Source organism: Xenopus laevis, chromosome 6L (genome assembly GCF_017654675.1).
Source record: "Xenopus laevis strain J_2021 chromosome 6L, Xenopus_laevis_v10.1, whole genome shotgun sequence".
NCBI classification, from domain to species: Eukaryota; Metazoa; Chordata; class Amphibia; order Anura; family Pipidae; genus Xenopus; species Xenopus laevis.
The window spans coordinates 138,131,389-138,152,036 of NC_054381.1; the positions used below are offsets into that span (position 1 = coordinate 138,131,389).

Sequence of the window (20,648 nt, forward strand, 5' to 3'; positions counted from 1 at the left end):
CAACTTCGGGCGAATTAGAAAAACTAATCAATCAGAGTGCCATCCTGCCGGCAATTCACATTTTAGCTGGCGGGTGGGCAGTTTGGGGCGATTAGTCACCCCTAAGAAGAGGAGATTTATCGCTGGGGCGACTAATCTCCCCAAATCTGCCTGTGTGCCCTGACCCTTAGGAACTCAAATTAGACTATTCGCAACCTAAAACCTGACGAATTCATGTACAAGTCTATACATAAGTATAAGCCTGACATTTGAGGGTTTTTTTCGGAGAAAAAACTTGAATCAAGTTTAGTCTAATTAGATTCGGGTTTTCGAGTTTGTAAAATTTGTGCGAGTTTTAGATATTTGATTAAATAACCCCCCCAATCAAATTTCGAGTATATTCGAATTTAAAGGAGTTTAAAAATAACTCAAAAAAAAAAACTCAAACACAAAAGATTTATTCTAAAATATTTTATTAAAAATGCAGCTAAATAGGTAGACGACATACTTCATCATGTTATAAAAGAAAAATCTAAAACAAGCAAGAGACATGGCAACATTGAACAAATGAATGTATATACACATAAAATCTGTGGGACATTTCAAACATCACAGCTCAGTCACAAATACACAAACATCAGGTGCAAGATACTGGCATTAAGTGCTATGGTTGCAAAGTGTACATTGCATTCCAAATTTTATTTTCACCCTAAATTGCACCAAAGTGTTTAAATATGCGAGTGTACTGCAATCTTTAAACAAACCACAGAATCTACATTTATAAAGCTTCGGATCATACACACCCCCAAAGCCCCACCCATAAACCCCTAAAAAATAAATATATATATATATATATATAAATAAAATGGGTATCTGGCAGGAAGACTAGCTTCAAAGTCTCTTCAAATTCCTTTTGCTTTGGGCACTTCCAGGAAGCGCCTCTTTTTTAGGGATCCTCTTTGCTGATCCAGTGCCGCATTCCTTTGAGCCATGGAAAGTGCACAGACAGAGGCTGCAGAAATCAAAGCCACAGTCTTTTCTGCTGCAAGTCCCTCTTTTCTTTAGTGCTTGATATTTTGCAGGGTACTGGCACCGTGGACATGGTTTTAAAGCTTCATCCGTAAACAGAGTTTTGGCAACCTGCAAGACACAGAAAGCAACATGTGTTTTAACAGTCAAAATGCAATTACAGATGTGTTTAGTATCAAGAGTTAAAATTGCAAAAACAAACAAAATTTGCAAGATTTAAAGGAAAAGTAACATTTTTATCCTTTGCCTATGTTTTTCACAGTTCCTCCATTGGATCATCAAATCAAGAGACAATTGTAGATCAGCGCCACAGGCTAAGGAAAAAAAACAAATAACAGAACCTAGTGCAATATTGTTGATATTTAGTGCAGTCGCCAAAGTGTAACAGCACTAATGCGTGTGTGTCTTGAACCATAGAAAGTCTATGCACAGATTTTGTGTGTGTGTTCTAAAGTGCTATGGTGATTTCTACAAAGTGCTATCTCCAAAATAATAAAAATATTAATTATAATTACGTGCAAGTAGTGCTTGCTTCAAAAGGTAAAGTTAATTAAAATAAGGTGCAATGGTGTTTTCTTCAATCAGTAAAACTCAGCATGTGACTTCTCCACTCTCTTGTGGGATTGGCAAATTACAAGATTCCGGATTTCAAAACAGCATATAAATATGAACTCCAGGGTATTCTGCACTAAATATTAACAATATTGCACTAGGTTCTGATATTTGTTTTTTTCCATAGCCTGCGGCGCTGATCTACAATTGTATCTTAATCTGTTAAATATCATCTACTCCAAAAGCTCTTTTCCTTCAGGTTTCAACGGAGAAGCTTCAGAAAGGTTTTTTTTTGCCTTCCTCCAGATGAGATTGGGCAGGTTATATATAGACACAAAAGATTGAATTTCAGCCTAATTTACTATGTTTCAATCTGGCATTTAAAACTTGTTCAAAGATTGTTAGGGAAAATATCCCCAATACTATAGGGCTAATTTACAGATTCTCAGGGCACAAGTGCTAAGGGGTGTAGTGCTCATTTAAAACACTTGTGCCCTGGGAAATGCTGCACTCTATATGGTGTTGCCAGTTAAAGGAAAACTACCCCCCGAACAATGTAGGTCTCTATTAAAAGATATTGCATAAAACAGCTCATAAAACCCTGCTTCATGTAAATAAACCATTTTCAGAATGATATATTTTTTTAGTAGTATGTGCCACTGGGTAATCCTAAATAGAAAATTGCCATTTTAAAAAATAAGGGCTGCCCCCTGGGATTGTAGGATTCACGGTGCACACAAACAAACCGTACATGTCAGGTCACATGAGCCAATTCTGTCTTTTGCTTCCACACTTCTTCTTCTTGAACCTTCACGCATTTCATATTTAAGTTAATAGGAGGCGGAAGGGTATGAATTTAGGTTCTTTTCAGGCAGCCGAGCATTATATATATGTTATTAGCCTTAGGGCAATGCCACATGGGCTCACTCCCAGAGTTTAGCTACCAGTGCAATTTCTAGCTTGGTCAGACCACCTGCTTCCACTCACTTCCTAAACATAAACCCAGAGTTGTAGTTTGCAACGAACCTTAAGATATTCTTGGTGTTTGCTTGCTGAATGGATGGATTTGTTATCTCCTGGAGTCAAGGAGGAGGTCGGTGTCCGAAATGCACTCCTAGCTTGAATCTGGACAGATCTTAGAGCTGATCGACTTAAAATATTTAGTCTGGTTGCAGAGTCTTCAAAGGATAGCTGCCGTCCTTGCTGAATACAAAAAAAACCAACAGTTTTATTTTTTGTTTTTTTACACTTTTAACAAAATAAAAAATGAAATGTCAGCAGCTGATTTCTATGGACCAATGTACCCTAGTAACCAAGCAGTGGTTTGATTGAGACAGTAATATAAATAGAAGAGGGCCTGAAAGAGTAAGATACTCTTAAATATAGAAGAAATGTTCCTAACAGATGCGTTTCGGTTGATCTATTGAAAATTTCTGCAAAAACCCTACTAGTCCTGCCCATCTGCTCCACTTCCTGCTGCCTCCTTTCCCAGGCTGTGCAGGGGAGCCAGTGGCAATCAGTACAATACACTGTAGGACAGGAACCAATCAGCAGGTAGGCTGAAGCCGGTCTTTTCTTTGAGCCACTGCAGGACTACTGTGCTTCTTGCCCACCTCTCATTTAAAACACGAACAGCGACTGTAGCAGATCTATAGGGAGCTCCAATCAATGAAGGAACAGCTTTCCGGACACTTTTTTTCAGAGAAAAAAACTTGAATCAAGTTTTTTACATTTCGATTCCAGTTTTCGGGTCGATTCTAATTATCAGCGTTTAAAAAAGTCTAGTTTTTTTTTTATTTCAAATTTATGGGAGTTTAGGAGAGTTTTTTTTGACCTTTGATAAATGTGTCTCTAAGGGTTGAATAGTAAATTTTAAATTTATTTTGGTTGCCAAATTTCACACATTCTAATTTTAATCCCTCCATTTGAATGTTAATATGTGAAATTTATCACACCTTGACCATGGAAACAGTTCTAATTCAAATATTCGCCACCTAAAACCCGCCGAATTTATGAACAAGTCAATGGCAGAGGTCCATTGACCAATTTGAATATGTTAAAAGCCTTCCTAACTGAGTATTTTTCAGAGGAAAAATAGTTTTGAGTTTAGTTCGCATTAGATTCGAATACGGAACTAATTTTCAGATTGTTCCCATTCAATCGAATTTTAGACGTTCAAATTTTTTCATAAATAACCTACCATTTAAGCTGTACATTTTAATTTATTAGAGTAAAAAAAAAAATTTCACATCAATTCGAAATTCAAATTGAAAGAAACAGAAAAATGAAAGGATGCACAGCCAAAACAGGTTATACATTTACTCACCTCAGCTTCAGTTTTCAGTTTTTTTATGTATGCTTTCCTTCTCTGATGTGCACTCTTATCTTGGAGAACAACATCACGCCAATCTCTGCTAACTCTACACATACTATAAAAGAGACAGTAGCAAATGGACTGGGTTAATAAAATAACTATTTCTGCTATAAAACACCCCCAAGTGTATGTGGTTGCTTCTGAAAATCTAATTCTTTCAAACCAAAATTCTATGCTGTATATTTTTGAAATTGGCAACTTGGGATAAGGAATTACTTTTTTTTTTTTTTTTTTTTTAAACTTTGAAAACAATGGAAGTACATCAATTTCCAAGGCTCTGTAAACTGACCCCTATGACATCAAGACAAATGGTGGGGATATATAGTTTTACAGATCAATGCATCATTTATACTACTACCACACATATTCAAAGCACAGGCATTGGATCTATTATGCGGAATGCCCGGCGTCTGGTGTTTTCCAGATAAAGGGATCTTTCCTTAATTTGGATCACAGACCTTAAGTCTGCTTAAAAAACAAACATTAAATAAACCCAATAGGATTGTTTTGCCACCAATGTGGATTTACGCAGTTTAGCTGCCATCAAATACAACGTACAGATATGGGACCTGTTATCCAAAATGCTCGGGATCTGGGGTTTTCCAGATTCCAATTTGGATCTTCATACCTTAAGTCTACTATAAAACCATGTAAACATTAAATAAACCCAATAGGCAGGTTTTGCTTCCAATAAGGATTAATTACAGTATATCAGTTGGGATCAAGTACAAAGGTACGGTTTTAGAATTACAGAGAAAAGGGAAATCATTTTTAAAAATTTGGATTATTTGGATAAAATGGGAGACGGGCATTCCGTAATTCGGAACTTTCTGGATAACTGGTTTGCGCATAACAGATGCCATACCTGTACTGTAATTCTTTGCTTAAAATAGGGTCTATGAGAGATGGCCTTCATGTAATTTTGTGTAAAAATCACTGCATGCCAAGGAGATCAGCATACCGGACTAGAAGATAAAAGACTTGCATTTCTTTGGATCCAAATCCATTTCTGTTCTTACCTGCAAATACTTGCAGCGTTCACGAGGTCCAAAATTGATGCAAGTATATGCTTTAAATTTCTGTTTTTCAGCTCAGCTAAAATATCAAATGTCTCCAAACCCATTTTCCTACCAATAAGTCTTGAAAGAGAATCCTCTGGTAATTCAAAACAACCCGAACTACCCAGGAGATCCTGCACGGTGGCCTGTTGGGGCCTTTTCCGTGTGCTTCTTAACAGCATTTCATGGAGAACACGGAGAGCAGGTTTTCCTGTTAAGTCATCGCTGCTTAAGAGAGAATGGACTCTGCTTTCATCTGAGCTGAATTCATTTTCTTCATCGACCGACGCTCTTGCAACCTTTAACTTATAAGCAGAACTTAGCACAGGAACCTCATTTCCTTCTTCCTCTACTTCGGACTGAGATCCACGCTCTCGAAGGGTGGATAGTCTCCTACACCGATCTAATTTGCGGAGGCGACTTTTATTGTTAACGGCTTTGGAGGTTTCTCTGGGTTTTTGAATTAGTTCTTGAAAAGAACCCTCGTGATCAGTGATGGAATCTTGTGACTTATCCAGGCTAAGAGAGTGAAATGCGCTGTCCTCAGTTACAGAGATATCAAAGTCACTGACATGGCCAACATCGGGAGTGCATAAATTAAATCTAAAATTTGCTGCAAGGTTACTAATAGGAGTCTGGAACTCTTCTTTGACAATAAAATTACAAGTTGGGGTTGTTGGTGCTCCGAATATCGTCTCTTCATACAGTATACTGTCATCAGTTGAACTAGCCAATGAATGCTGAACCGGAGATATATTTTCCACTTCTGGTAAAGGAATACTGTCACTTTTAGAATCATCCAAGGTGGAACTCCTCTGCTGAGCAAAAGATAGTCTCCATTTTTTGCAAGATGTTCCAGATTCAGACTCTGTCTTTAAAGTGCTGGTGGCTATTGGCTCATAGCTGCCGTCTCTTGGGGAATCTGCAAAGCTATTGGAAAGGCTTCCCTCATGACTTGGTATACGCCGAAGGGACTTTTCCCGGCCACAACTTTCTGCTGAACACACAGACACATCAAAATCTAAATTTCCTCCCGAGGTAGCTTTAGAAATGAGCAGCCTTCTGCGAAGTGAGAATTCCTTCTTCCCAACTCGAGGGGTTTCATAAAGTGGAGCAAGCTGCTTGGATTCCCTTGTGTCTGCTCCCCAAGAGAGTTCATATTTTATTGGAGACAGTATCAAGGTGGGATCTATATTTTCTGAATTTTCATACCCTTCTGTCACGGTTTCCAAGAAATTACCACTTTTATGAGAGTCTGGGCTGAATCCCTTTAGAGAGTCACTGTAGCCACTGTCCTGCGACACTGAAGTATCTTGGTGGTCAGCCTTCTTCTTTGCCCCAGCCGTCATTGAGTGATGGGCAGCAAAATTCTCTAAGAGATTTGCCATCTCTTGTTTCTTTCTTCTGTATGCCTATTAAAAGATACAGGATTTTACTATGTGGAGATGTTTTGTAATGGCAAATGGCAACATAAAGATAAGTATCATATGGCAAATTCTGAATACTGCAAATATAGCTACTTGGGATGCACCGAATCCAAGCTACAGTTCGGGATTAGGCTGAATCTTTGTGCCTGGCCAAACCAAATCTGAACCATAATTTGCATATGTAAATTAGTGTCGGGAAGGAAATCACATGACTTTTTGCATATGCAAATTAAGGTTTGGATTCGGTTCGGAATTTTGCCGAATCCCAAAAAGTTGGTTAGTATCTCTTAAAAGGAATTGTTCAGTATAAAAATTAAAACTGGTTAAATAGACTCTGCAAAATAAAAAATGTTTCTAATATAGTTAGTCAAAAATGTTATGTATAAAGGTTGGAGTGACTGGATGTCTAACATAATAGCCAGAACACTGCTTCCTGCTTTGCAGCTCTCGGTTTTCACCGATTGGTTACCAGGCAGTAACCAATCAGTGACTTGAGGGGGGCCATAACTGTTGCTTTTGAATCTGAGCTGAATGCTGAGGATCAATTGCAAATTCACTGAAAAATCGCTGACTAACTCAAGAGTTAGAGAGCTGCAAAGCAGTAAGTAGTGTTCTGGCTATTATGTTAGACATCCAGTCACTCCAGCCTTTCTACATTACATTTTTGGCTAACAAACTATATTAGAAACATTTTTTATTTTGCACAGCCCATTTACCCAGTTTTTCATTTTACACTGAACTGTTCCTTTAAAGCGGCTTTGAAAAGTTAAAGGAACAGTTCAGTATAAAAATAAAACCGGGTAAATAGATAGGCAAAATGATTTAATATAGTTATTCAGCCGAAAATGTAATGTATAAAGGTTGGAATGAATGACAAAATATACTTTTGTCTAACAGAACAGAACTTCCTGCTTTTCAGCTCTCGAACTCTGAGTTAGTCAACAACTTGAAGGGGGGCCACATGGGACATAACTGTTCAGTGATTCAGCATTCAGCTCTGATTCAAAAGCAACAGTTATGACCCATGTCTCTCCCCCCCCCTCAAGTCACTGATTGGTAACTATATTAGAATCATTTTTATTTTGCACAGCCTATTTACCCAGTTTTTATGTTTACACTGAACAGTTCCTTTAAAGGGGAAGGAAACCTAGTCTGCGCAAACCCCCCACCCCCCTCCCATTTGTTGCCCACCCTCCCTCCTCCCCCCTGGCCTACCCGTCCCGCTGGGCAAATGCCCCTAACTTGTTACTTACCCTTCTGCGCAGGTCCAGTCCAGGGAGTTCACCGACGACATCTTCTTCCACGCGATCTTCTTCCTGCTGTGAACGGCGCATGCGCAGTAGGATCATTTCGCCGGTACGATCTACTGCGCATGCGCGTGACTTTTGGCGCATGCGCAGTAGATCCGTACCGGCGAAATGATCCTACTGCGCATGCGCCAAAACGCCGTTCAAAGCAGGAAGAAGATCGCGTCGGTGAACTCCCTGGGAGGAGGGAGGGTGGGCAACAAACGGGAGGGGGGTGGGGGGTTTGCGCTGACTAGGTTTCCTTCCCCTTTAAGACATTTGGCTGAAAATGAAAACGACAAACAGTAGATACTATCATTCTCAAGCAGCCAGTAAATTATTTTTAGCCAAAGGATACTTCAATATAGTGAGGGTATGAAAGTAAAAACCCTCTCAAATCATGAGCTTTATTAGCAATAGAACAATTGATTTTAGAACACAATGCTTTATGGATTGGTACATGTATAAATGCATACATAAGCACAGCAAGGTTTGCCAAACAAGTGAATCTTTCACTTGTTTGGCAAACCTTGCTGTGCTTATGTATGCATTTATACATGTACCAATCCATAAAGCATTGTGTTCTAAAATCAATTGCATGATTTGGCCTGCCTGGTTGGAAAATTTGGCCTGCCAGGTTGGAAAATTGTCATAGACCTCCATTATGCTCGGACTGTCGGCTCCATGGCCAGATTAGTGGGTCTCCAACCATTTTTACCCGTGAGCCACATTGAAATGTAAAAAGTTGGGAAACAACACGAGTATGAAAATAGTTCCATGGGTTGCCAAATAAGGGCTGTGGTTGGCTATTTGGTAGCCCCATATGTGGACTGGCAGCCTACAGGAGACTGTTTGTCAGTACACCTGTTTTTTCTGCAACCAAAACTTGCCTACAAGTCAAGAATTAAACAATAAGCACCTGCTTTAAGGCCACTGGAAGCAACATGTTAATCATGTCACTGCTCTATAGCCATCTACTAGCAAACTTTTGGGACCCCCTGGTAATCTATTTAGCAGATTAGAATTCTTTGCGCACTGGGCACCTCAGTAGATTTTTTGCAGGGTGGCCCGAAGCCATCTCGTTACGCCCCTGACGAACACAAATACTCCGTATCTTCGGATACGAAACGCGTCAGGACGTTTGCTTTTACTCTTGGAATAAAAATCTATTTCTTACATACTTGGTGGTCGCAGGAGAGCGTCAATTTCCACACATCCACTTATATACAAGCCCTGACCACGTTGCCTCCTTCTTTCTAATCTAATAATATTGGCATCAAGCATCATTTTTACTGCCCAAGTAGTAACCCTAGCTCTACAGTATATATTGTGAATAAAGTACCCCCTATTGTAAAATATAAGTTACCGAGGAGTTCCATGACCATATAAAAAGCACGAGGCTAAAGGCCGAGTGTTTTTTTTTTATTTTTTTTTTTTTTTACAGGTCATGGAACTCAGAGGTAGCTTCTAATATCCTCATATTTTTCAACAGGGGTACTTTATTTATAATACACAAAAGCTATGAATATCTTGTAAATTATATCCTTATAAACCGTGAGTTCTGAAGTCATTTGACTCACTGAAATTTGTGTATTATAATAAAGTACCCCCAGTTGCAAAATACAAGGATATGTTTTCGGCCTCGTGTTTTTATATGGTCATGAAACTCCTCGGTAACTTATAATATCCTTATATTTTACAAGAGGGGGTAATGTATTCACTAAGCTCCAATTATAACCAATGACATCACTAAGCACTGTTTATAAGGATATAATTTACAGGATATTCATGGCTCTTGTGTATTAGATAGTGAATAAAGTACCCCCTCTTGTAAAATATAAGGATATTATAAGTTACCGAGGAGTTTCATGACCATATAAAAACACGAGGCCGAAGGCCGAGTGTTTTTATACAGGTCATGGAACTCCGAGGTAACTTATAATATCCTCATATTTTACAACTGGGGGTACTTTATTAATTATAATACACAAATTTTAGTGAGTCATGTGACAGAAATGACATCACTACTCACCGTTTATAACTGATGACATCACTACTCACCGTTTATAAGGATATAATTTACAAGATATTCATGGCTTTTGTGTATTATAATGCTATAACTTCTATTAAATAGACATCCTGCAAGGCTAGTAAGCACACATGTATATTGCAGACTACATTAGTTTCTGAACGGCCAAGCAGTATATATTTACAGTTCTAACAGTTTGAAACTTATTAAAGCCATGAAGCACTTGATAATTACATAAATGCAAATTAGGATTTCATGTGGTGGTGGGATACCATGAAAGCACTTTCCCTATAAAGACAGTCTCTGGATACTGTCAGCTACTAACTACATACAACTAAAATAAACATTATTATGGTGGAAATAAATGCCCCCAACCCAATTCCATTATCACCTTTAGTCCAAGGAAGAAGCCCCAGCAGCCCTGGTCAGTTGTGGAATCCATAGAAATGAAGCCAGTGAGAAAGGGTCATATATGAGTGTGTGAGGAGAATGTACCAAGTGTCAGTGGTGCCCGGGCACAGTCATGTCACAGCAAAACACCACACGTCATTAACATTTTATTAGTCAGGCAAGGGGAACAAGTGTGCCTTTCTATGGCAACTCCAATCTCAGGCCGGTCAGCTTCGCCATGGGAACTGTTGGCCCAAGGTACGCGTACCTCAAGCCAGCAATTCCCTCTCTAGAATTCAAATCGCCCGCCTTTGCCCAACCGTCACAGGAAAGCAAAGCGCGCTCACGAGGCAGACTAACACCAATGAGCGTGATAGGGATTGGAGGATGACACGCATGGTGGGCGGAATTAAGAAAACCTGTCGCCTCCGCACTCCTTGCGGAGACGTATTGGCCGTGCTCTCCTGGGCACATGACTTGAGAGGGCGGAGCTTGGGTTTCCATAACACGGAAGCTATGAAGCTTCTTACGAGTGTTGACATGGGGGGGGGTGGCAATAAGAAGCGTCTCTTGAGGATAGTAAAAAAAATACCATACCAGTACAATGCATAACACTTTCAGTACAGGGATTTACCCCATTTTTTGACCTGTTACTGATTTACCCCATTTTTTGACCTGTTACTGACTAAAGCTCTGCCTCCCACCAACTCTAAAAACCTATCACAAATGGCGGGCCGTAGATTGGACATTATGCAGAATGTAGATTGGACGCAAGGTTGCCAGGTCAAATTTTCCAATCCAGCCAAAGTCGGCTACAGAACCAGCCAAAAACTAGCCAAGAGGAACTTCAAAATAGTAGCCCAAAAACAGCACAATGTGTGCAGCGAAAAAAAGTAAAAAAATAAATGAATGTGTGAAAAATTTATCAAGTTTTCACTGCAAATTTTACAAGAAGCAAAATGGGACAGATTCGCCTGTCACCGGGTGTAACTACAGAAGGCAGCCCAGGAGATATAGGGGCCCCATAAAGCCTAATACATATACAATTTCAATAAATATTGGAAAAACAGGTCAACCAAAATTGTCTGAAATTGAGGAAAGCCACCGGAAAATGTGATAATAGGACAGGGGACTGGGGTACAGAGCCCAAAATCTGGTAACACCTGTCTTCTACAGACGTCAGTCCAATTGCATGCTGGGTATTTTAGTCTTCCATTAAATTTGGCAAATTATTAAACAAATACAACATTACACAACATGCATTGGGAGACGCAGGCTTTGCTCGTAGGGCAAGAAAAAAAAAAAAAAAACAACTTTGGCTGGCGTCCAAAGTGCAAACCAACCAAAGGCCCAAAAAGTAGCCCAAATCCCTACCTTGGCTCATTTGTACTTTGAAAACCCGCCTGGGCTTTAAATTAGTAACCCAATTTGGCTGGAAAACCACCATCCTGGCAACTCTGATTGGACATAGCAGAATTATGCACCCCCCCTCCCCATGGGTCGTCCCTATACCCCTTGTATTGGCAGCAGCACACCAGTGCCTGTCATTTTGGGGCAATTACCAGCAGTTCCATCATCAGAAACTTGTGTGGTAGGTAGGGTTTGCTAGGACAAAAAGGTTGGAACGTGCTGAATATGTATATTTTTTTAACTACAGTTACTATGATACATGAACTCGCCAATCATTTTACTGAAAAGCAGGACAGGGGTGTTATTGTAAACAGACCCCGCAGCTGCTGGGGAGCCCAGACCATAGGGGACACAGTGGGAATATGACTGATAAGCAGCTCAATATATGTTTATGGAATGGTAGCTAGGGTAATTCCGATCCTAGCAACCAGACTGCTGAAATGGCAAACTGGAGAGCTAATGAAAAAAAGCCAAATAATTAAAAAAACTAAAAAGATTAAAATGAATTGCAAATTGTTTCAGAATCTCTCTACATGCACACACTCATTAAACTAAAAAATTAATTTAAAAGGTAAACAACCTCTTAAAGAAAAAGGCAGCAACCCTACTTACATTTACATATTCAAACTGACGTTTATTAGTCTAGCGTGAGGCCTCCTGTATTTTCCAGCAACAATGTTTAATAAACTACATTCCATCCTACACAACGCGACTGTCAATTGTGAACCCCGCATGCCGACTCTTCATCAGACAGTCTTGTCGTGTGTAGTTTATACATGTGATTTTTGTATCCATCCCATTATATTTGGACGCATGCGACTACATCAGACTTGTCTTCTGCGTTTTATTGCGGCAACACTATCCGTTAAAAAAATTTTGTATATTCCATGGGAGATTTTGAGGGTTAGATTTTATCTGATCTTGCCACACAACACAAGATTTTTAGGACGCTAAAAAAATCTGATTATGCATAATAGAATCCATTTAAGAAGACCAAAAATATCAGCTGTACAAAAGAAGCTGCAGTTTATGGGACTTTGTCAGTTTGTCAAGGTTAGAAAACGAAGTCTTTACAGTCTCTCTCACATAGAGAGACTGTCTGTTCCATCACAGGAGTAAACAAAATGTAGTCTTTTCCATCAGATTGTACTCGCTGTGCCACAGGGAAACACTGAATGTATCAATTTGTGTTCCATGATTCCATCTGCGTTTGGCCTGTGACATGAAAATAAGGAACAGCACTCCTTTAAAACAAGACTACTGGGAAAATACTACACCATATTTGGCATATAGTTTTACCCACACCAACAGCATATTAGAGTAATTAACTTTTGCGACCACTAAGATCCATATCAGAATAAGACACATTTGTGCAAATGCAAGACATTAGTATGACGGCAATAGCTGTTCTAAATACACTTATTGTATGTATATACCCTTGCTTTTGTAAGTGAGAAATGTGGTAAGCGCATAAAGCATGGTTCACCTTCAGACCTTTCCAGTCTCACATTGAAATCACTGCTGATATAGCTGCTGAAATTCCAAACAGGAAAGCTTCTAAACAAAAAAGCTACATAATTTATATAGTATTGGCCTGCACGCGTTTTAGAACAATCCACAAAGCAACATTTCAGAATTATTTAAACAGTTGTTGGCAAGTATAAGGGCAATTGAAACTACACTTTCTGTTTAATGCATATACCCTGCTTTGAGCTTGAAACTAAACCAAGCTATTAGGTAGCAATTGCCAACAGCTGGGAGACAGTTAACTGCTAAACTATTTCAAAAGCCACCATTAAAATGTGTAATATAATTCTAACAAACAAATCCATAGAAATAGTGCTCTTCACCTGAATCTTCCCTGGAGGGTCACCTGGAGACTATCTCTTGCTCAGATTTAATGAAACTGAGCTAAAACAGAAAAACCAGCAAAACTCCCACTTTTTTTCAAATGCGTTCCAAGGTCATGTGATAAGTACCCATGGTGCTTCTCTTCAGCCATATCCATGATGCCTTTCTTCAGCCATTTCAATCATATAATGTGAAGACTGGAATTTGTGTTATTCCAAAAAAAAAAAAAACATTGTTATTGAACAACCATTCTATCAACTAGCAGTTTATATCCATGGCATGATTATCATTTCTATATCATTTGTAAACATTTTATTTGCCCTTTTAGAAACACATATGGAAAATGCAATGTGCAGGGCCATTATAGAATCCATGATGCCCCATTAACCCATCCCTTTTATTGAAACACTTGTAAGATTGTATTTTTAAAATGATACAGGACATCATATCACTATACAGTGTGCAGTGTTGCCACAGCTGCAATTTTTACAGGTGTCCTGTATTAAATATGAGGCAGGGTCACCTTAAAGTGGTAGTGCACAGTTAAATTACCTTTAATTAATTCATTTATAACCTTTTTATTTGTTATGGTTTTTGAATTATGTTTCTTTTTTTTATTTTGGCAGCTCTTCGGTTTGGAATTTTTGCCAATTATCTGCTTGCTAGGGTTCAATTTACCCTAGCAACCAGGCAGTGATTTAAATGTCAGACCAGTTGATACCAGTGTAGACAGTGCAACAGTGCAACTTTTAATGCATGAGATAGCGCAAGTCTGGTTTTGTTTACATATAGTGAAAATGTGAAATAGAATTAAAGGGGTGGTTAACCTCCAGGTTAACTATTAGTATGTTATAGAATAGCCTATTCTTAGTAACTTGTCGTTTGGTCTTAATTTTCTTATATTTTTTACCTTATTCTTCGGCCTTTTTCAGCTTTTAAATATTGATCCCTGGCATAGAAAAAGCCTATTGCTCTGTGAGCCTACACCTTAATTTTTCTTAATTTTTCTTACTTTTTCTTACTTATCTTTTTGTTCAGACCTTAACCTATTCGTCATACATGGTGTCAGAAGTTTCAGAGGGCATGCCAGCTGTATAAATAGTTAATACACCTTCAACTAGACATTCCTAGGCTAATGAAACTCAGCATGGCAGGGCCCAGCTCCCTGTGTGCCCAAGGCAAGGTGCCCCCCACATAGAGTTGCCACCCGGCCGGTATTTTATCGGCCTAGCCGATAAAACACCTGACAAGGCCGGGGCCGGTATTGCAAATTGCCGGTAATTTGAAATACTCTTTAAATAAAAGCACCTGGCCTGCCCCCAATTCTAAAATAACTTACCTTTTTTCCAGCGCTGTGCGATGTTGCTCCACCCTTTAGCGGCACACTGCATAGCTCCGCCCCTTTTAGCATCCCGCCGTGTACCCCCGCCCACTTTTGGTGCCCGCCCCCCACTGGCCGGTAAAATTTTTTAATAAAGGTGGCAACCCTTCCCCCACATGGGCACATGCATGTACATACCTCCCAACTGTCCCGTTTTGAGCGGGACTGTCCCGTTTTGAGCGGGACTGTCCCGTTTTGAGCGGGACTGTCCCGTTTTGAGCGGGACTGTCCCGTTTTGAGCGGGACAGTCCAAATGCTCAATCCCCAGTCCCACATTTGTACTGTAATGTCCCAAATTTCTATTTGATCTCCTGCACTGAACAGCCAGAAAAAGATGCAAAGTTTCTAACTTAATTAGCTTTTAGCAGAGAGCCCAGAATAGATAGTTAAATACTTCTGTAACAATTTTAGATATGGAGGTCTCTTCTTAAAAGGCAATTCACCATCATTAGCAAAACTGTAACACATAAAAACCACAGAAATGTGTTCAAACTTTCATAACCTGGCAAATTTTGTAAAATGGACATGGTAATTAAGGTGTGTGGCCACAAAATTGGGCGTGGTCAAAAAATGTCACCATGCTCCGAGCTGCAAATCTTTTTGTCCCTCTTTCTGTTTACAAAATATTGGAAGGTATGCATGTGCACACAAGATGTCCTCCAAGGCACGTGCCTCTTCTGCCTACCCCTAGTTCGGGCCCTGGAAGTTTTTCAGGAAGTAGAAATAGGAGAATTAGGTAGAAAACTTGGTACAATGGTTCATTTAAAGGTTTTGTCAAAAGAATGACAGGTTGACCAACAACAACATGAAGAGAGTTCTGTCAGCTGGAAATTATTTGTCACGGAGTCACCCTAAAGAAGTAATGAGCAGAACCAAAATTAGAATATTAATGGTGTAGCCCTAGTTTGATTTATAAAGTGTCACCTCTCTCTACAACAGATAGGGGTGTGTTTAGTGGTAGCCAAGATTGTGCAGTAACACCAGCACCCAGCTGTTTAAAGTGGTGGTTCACATTTCATTTAACTTTTAGTATGTTATAGAATGGCCAGTTATAAGCAACTTTTTAAATGGTCTTAATTATTTTTTTATTTTATAGTTTTTGAATTATTTGCCTTCTTCTTCTGGCTCTTTCCAGCTTTCAAACTGACCACCAGGGGCGTAACTATAGAGGAAGCAGACCCTGCGCCTGCAGGGGGGCCCAGGAGGTATAGGGGCCCCACGAGGCCCTAATTCATAATACAGTTTCAATAAATATTGGTAAAACAAGTCAACTACTAAAAATTTTGGGGGCCTGAAAAATAATTTGCTGTGGGGCCCAGTAATATCTAGTTAAGCCACTGCTGACCACATCTAAAAAATGCTCTGTAAGGCTACTTTTTATTACTCATCTATTTATTCAAGCCCTCTCCTAATTATATTCTAGTATCTTATTCAAATTAATGTATGGTTGCTAGGTTAATATATACATATGTCATTAGAGAGCAAAATTAACCAATTTTAAGATACTGGGACTTGTAGTTCTGCAGTGTATGGGATTTTGAAGTGTTTGTGACTTACTTAAAGGAACTGCTACATATTTATATATGTTAAGTTCTCCAATGGAAAGCTACTATTGGTTGCCTCCTCCTTCAAAGAATTCACCCAGATCCTCTGATCACTGTACATAATCCAACATTTATTTTTGTAATGATGAAGGAAATGTGACTTATTCATAAGTAGTACTCTTAATGTATTTACATTTATTCTTAAAGGATCAGTAACACTCACTTAAATATGATTTTTTTTTTTTTTGTTGGCACCTAGTTACCTCAACCCAATAATCCTGATTTTTATTGCCTCATGCTTAACTTCTTGACTGGGAATGTCTGCAGGTATGTACAATCTCCTGCATGCACAACCAACATTTTCAACCCTGGTTATGGTTAGGGTTGCCAATTTTTTGGGAAAAAAATATCAGCCTTCCTATATATTTATCATTTTTCCTTATTAATAACATTGGGATCAACCATCAATTTTTACTGGCCAGGCCGGTAAAATATCGGCCAGGTGGCAACCCTAGTTATGGTTAGGGTTGCCAATTGTACGGGAAAAAAATACCGGCCTTCCTATATATTTATCATTTTTCCTTATTAATAACATTGGGATTAACCATCATTTTTACTGGCCAGGCCGGTAAAATATCGGCCAGGTGGCAACCCTAGTTATGGTCCATAGGGTTGCCACCTGGCCGTTATTTTACCAGCCTGGCCGGTAAAAATGGTGGCTGATCCCAATGTTATTAATAGGGAAAAAAGATAAATATATAGGAAGGCCGTTTTTTTTTTCCGGAAAAGTTGGCAACCCTAGTTATGGATAATGCAGAAATCAGTCAGAATTTTCTGATCAAAAATCCATTTAAGCTTATTCGTCAGTATATAAGGTCACGCGAATTCAGTTATAAATCATGCCCATTTTTCATTGCAGTAATATACAAGGAAGTATCTCAGCTGATCCACAATAAACTGGCGATTTACAATTTCATAATGCATACTGCCTGCAATATAACTAAATAAATAACGCACTGAAATCACTTTAATAATGCAGCTGTGAATTATAAACTCTGTGACTATCTGCATGGTGAATAATAGGATACTAGCTCTCTGATTTAAGCACCTTGTAGTAAATGTTCAGAAGCATTTAGTTGCCCACACTAAAGATGGCTGTCGCACGTGCCTAGCGGAACGTCTCCAAACGTAGAGAGCGTTTTCTGATGCCGTAGGTATCGTGCGTCTGTCATGTTGGGTCCACGCTGAGTTGTGTGCAGTTCTGCGCCGATATATTCTAGGCCGAGTAATCGGTTGTATTGTATGAAGTGAAGTTACGGTAGCGAGACAGGGTGTAACAGCAAGAGTAAAATACATAAATTGATGTTATTTAGTGAAAACAATGGAAGGCCAAAAGGACGCACCTCCTCCTAAGCAGCAGCCGATGATCTACATTTGTGGAGGTAAGAAGTTTCTTAAAAGCGGGATTAGTTTTAGCGGAAGGCAGTAATGGGGTCCCTTGTGGAAATGATAAGATATATAATGTGAGTTACTTTATGTGTATACGTCAGGGACGTTCAACTTGAAGCACTGGCTCAGCTGTTCACAATAGCTGTTGAGTCACCGACAGATGAGGATGCTGGGAGTTGTACTTTGACAATGAACTCGTGTGCTGCATGTTGGACACACAGTTTTTCTTTTTAAGCCCATTGGTTGGGGCTCCAGCCTTCTTGCATGCATGTCCAGGGGCCCTCTCCTCTCTAACTGACACTTGCCCAAAGTACCTGATTGATTAAAGCAGTGATCCCCAACCAATAGCTCGTGAGCAACATGTTGCTCTCCGACCCCTTGGATGTTGCTCCCAGTGGCCTCAAAGCAGGTCATATTATTGAATTCCAGGCTTCGAGGCAGCATTTGGTTGTATAAAAACCAGGTGCACTGCTAAACAAAGCCTCAATGTAGGTTGACAATCCACATAGGGGCTACTAAATGGCCAATCACAGCACTTATTTGGCACCCCAAGAACATTTTTCATGCTTGTGTTGCTCCCCAACTCCTTTTACATCTGAATGTTGCTCACAGGTTCAAAAGGTTGGGGATCCCTGGATTAAAGGGTAACAAAGTCAAACAAACTGACAACCCTCTGTGAACACCTAAGGGCACGCGTGCCATATTTCATCAGTTTCCCAAAAGTCCCCTGTGCCGTACATGTGCACTTCTCTTGGTTTCACACATCTGTTTTCTGTATTTGGGACAGGTCACAAGGAATTTTTGGGAATTATGGAGTTAGTAACCACTATGCAGATTTTTAAGGAATCCAGCAATCCATTCATCAAACTAATTTATCACCAACATTTTTCAGTACGTTTTGAGCACAAAGTTTTCCTTAGGGAAAGATCCCATTGTTCGATTGAAATATTGAATACTGGTGCCCTGACTGATCCCTCTCATAATACCCAAATAGAATTTAAACGTCTTATTTTTTGTAATTGAAATGCTTCATAACAATTTATAGTCCTACTTCTTGCAGATATTGCTTTGTCTCTATACATGAATCTACGGGTATAGTAATCTAAGTCTTTATCAACACTGAACTTTTTAGGTTTTAAACTGCACATTATGTTCTCTCTCCTGTTTTCAGAATGCCACACGGAAAATGAAATAAAAGCAAGAGATCCAATCCGATGCAGAGAATGTGGTTACAGAATAATGTACAAGAAAAGAACAAAACGATGTATCCTTTTTCCGCATACTTGCATATGAAGTTCTTACTCCACACTGAATGTGTGTGACATGAAAGGATGGCCTACTAAATAGACTTGTGTTCAACTTATTTTCATTAAGACATATGTATTGATTTTGTTGCTACTTAGACTAAATGGTGCAGAATATAAACTTGAAATAAATTTTTCATCTAGTTTAAGACAATTATGGAAGAAGGAATAGGCAGTTAATGAAATTACTGTTCCTAGCTAAACCCTGTGTAGAACCAACTCCCCCTTATCTTTAAACATGAGATACTGTCTTTAGCTGGGGAAAGGGTTGACTTTGTAAGGGGTCTATGTAAACTCTTTTGATAACAGAGCAAGGCATAGTGGTATAGAAAAATAGAAGAAAAATGTTTTAGTGCTTTATAATAAAGAAAATGTGCATAAACAAAATGCCATTTTCAAGTAAATATTTTGACCTTAAAGTCTGCTCCGTGTGTCAACTGTTGTGCTTTCCATTTTGTAATATCATGAGTTTTTTTTCTCCACTGTGTTTTGCTGAATGGCCGCGGCAGAAAAAACACCCAATTTGCCATAACAATGCAGGCACTAGGGTAAGATTAAGCGGGTTATGTAAAAAATGGCACTGTTTGCACAGAAGCAGTAACCCATAGCAACCAATCAGCAGGTAGAATTTACTGGTCACCTGTTTAAAAGCAAAGTTCTTATTGGTTGATTTGGGTTACTGCTCCTGGGCAAACTTAGGGCCTTTTATTACATATTGGGGGTAAACGAGAGCTGAATATTTAAATGAAAATCAAAAAAGTACATATAAAGCGGAATTGACACTATAGAATGACAACTCCACTAAATTGTAGAGGTTGAATAATTCTATTTCACAAAAGCTTTGTTTTTGTACATGTGCTGTTTTCCATATCTGATTATGTATTTCTATCTGATTATATATTTCCTTAATTCTTACTATTTCAGTGGTTGTGTTTGATGCTCGCTGAACTGAATGAAATTTGGATACCTGTGGCTGACACCTGCTTTACATATATCAGATTTTGTTGATTCCAGACACTTTCTTTTGGAAAGCAAAGCAGTATATAGCATGTCTCAATTATAAAATGTAAATATTACATGTTTTGTAATAAAGATTTTTAGAATAGTATTTTTTTTTGTGAACATCATTTTTTGTCATCAGAATAATTTTGCAAGTCACAAATGTCATTTTCCAGCTTAAGCCCCCTCTGTCATGAAGCCCTTGACTATGATACCCCCCTCAAAATGGTGGCTCTCCCTACAGAATCAGCCAGCTAGGCCTGGCATCTGGAAATCTGGACAGATGAAGAAGAGGAGAGTTAGAATTTGTTTGGAATAGTATTTTTGCCAGGGTTGAAACATTTTTGTTCATAAACTTTTTGTAGTTATTTATTTTATAAAAGGCGTGACCTTTTTTAGGTGACCGTAATTCTCAACAATGAAAACTGTTACAAATCAACACCTCTCTGGGTTTATACACTGCTCTGAGCGTTTCAGTTCAACAAGAATAACACTGGATGGGATTTAATGTCCCACTGAATAATGATCCAATTCCACAAGACTAGGATTTATAACAATCACAACGAAACGTAAGAGATGGCAAGTG

General features: G+C 39.0%; 2 protein-coding genes across 4 annotated transcripts; one reads left to right on the forward strand and one right to left on the reverse strand.

Annotated features, from left to right (window-relative positions):
* Positions 1-435: 435 nt before the first annotated feature.
* Positions 436-13,414, reverse strand: fbxo43.L (F-box protein 43 L homeolog). Of its 3 annotated transcripts, none has more exons than XM_018266139.1 (5): positions 13,385-13,414; positions 4,954-6,404; positions 3,887-3,989; positions 2,587-2,763; positions 436-1,119 (listed from the first exon to the last, which is right to left on the reverse strand). In XM_018266139.1, the coding sequence occupies exons 2-5, from the start codon at positions 6,378-6,380 to the stop codon at positions 871-873; spliced, it is 1,956 nt and encodes a 651-aa protein (XP_018121628.1). In that variant the 5' UTR covers positions 6,381-6,404; positions 13,385-13,414; the 3' UTR covers positions 436-870.
* A 4,123-nt stretch (positions 13,415-17,537) lies between these two features.
* On the forward strand, positions 17,538-20,171 carry polr2k.L (polymerase (RNA) II subunit K L homeolog). Its single transcript, NM_001091976.1, has 3 exons — positions 17,538-17,752; positions 18,931-19,023; positions 19,988-20,171. The coding sequence occupies exons 1-3, from the start codon at positions 17,692-17,694 to the stop codon at positions 20,008-20,010; spliced, it is 177 nt and encodes a 58-aa protein (NP_001085445.1). The 5' UTR covers positions 17,538-17,691; the 3' UTR covers positions 20,011-20,171.
* The last annotated feature ends 477 nt before the right edge of the window (positions 20,172-20,648 follow it).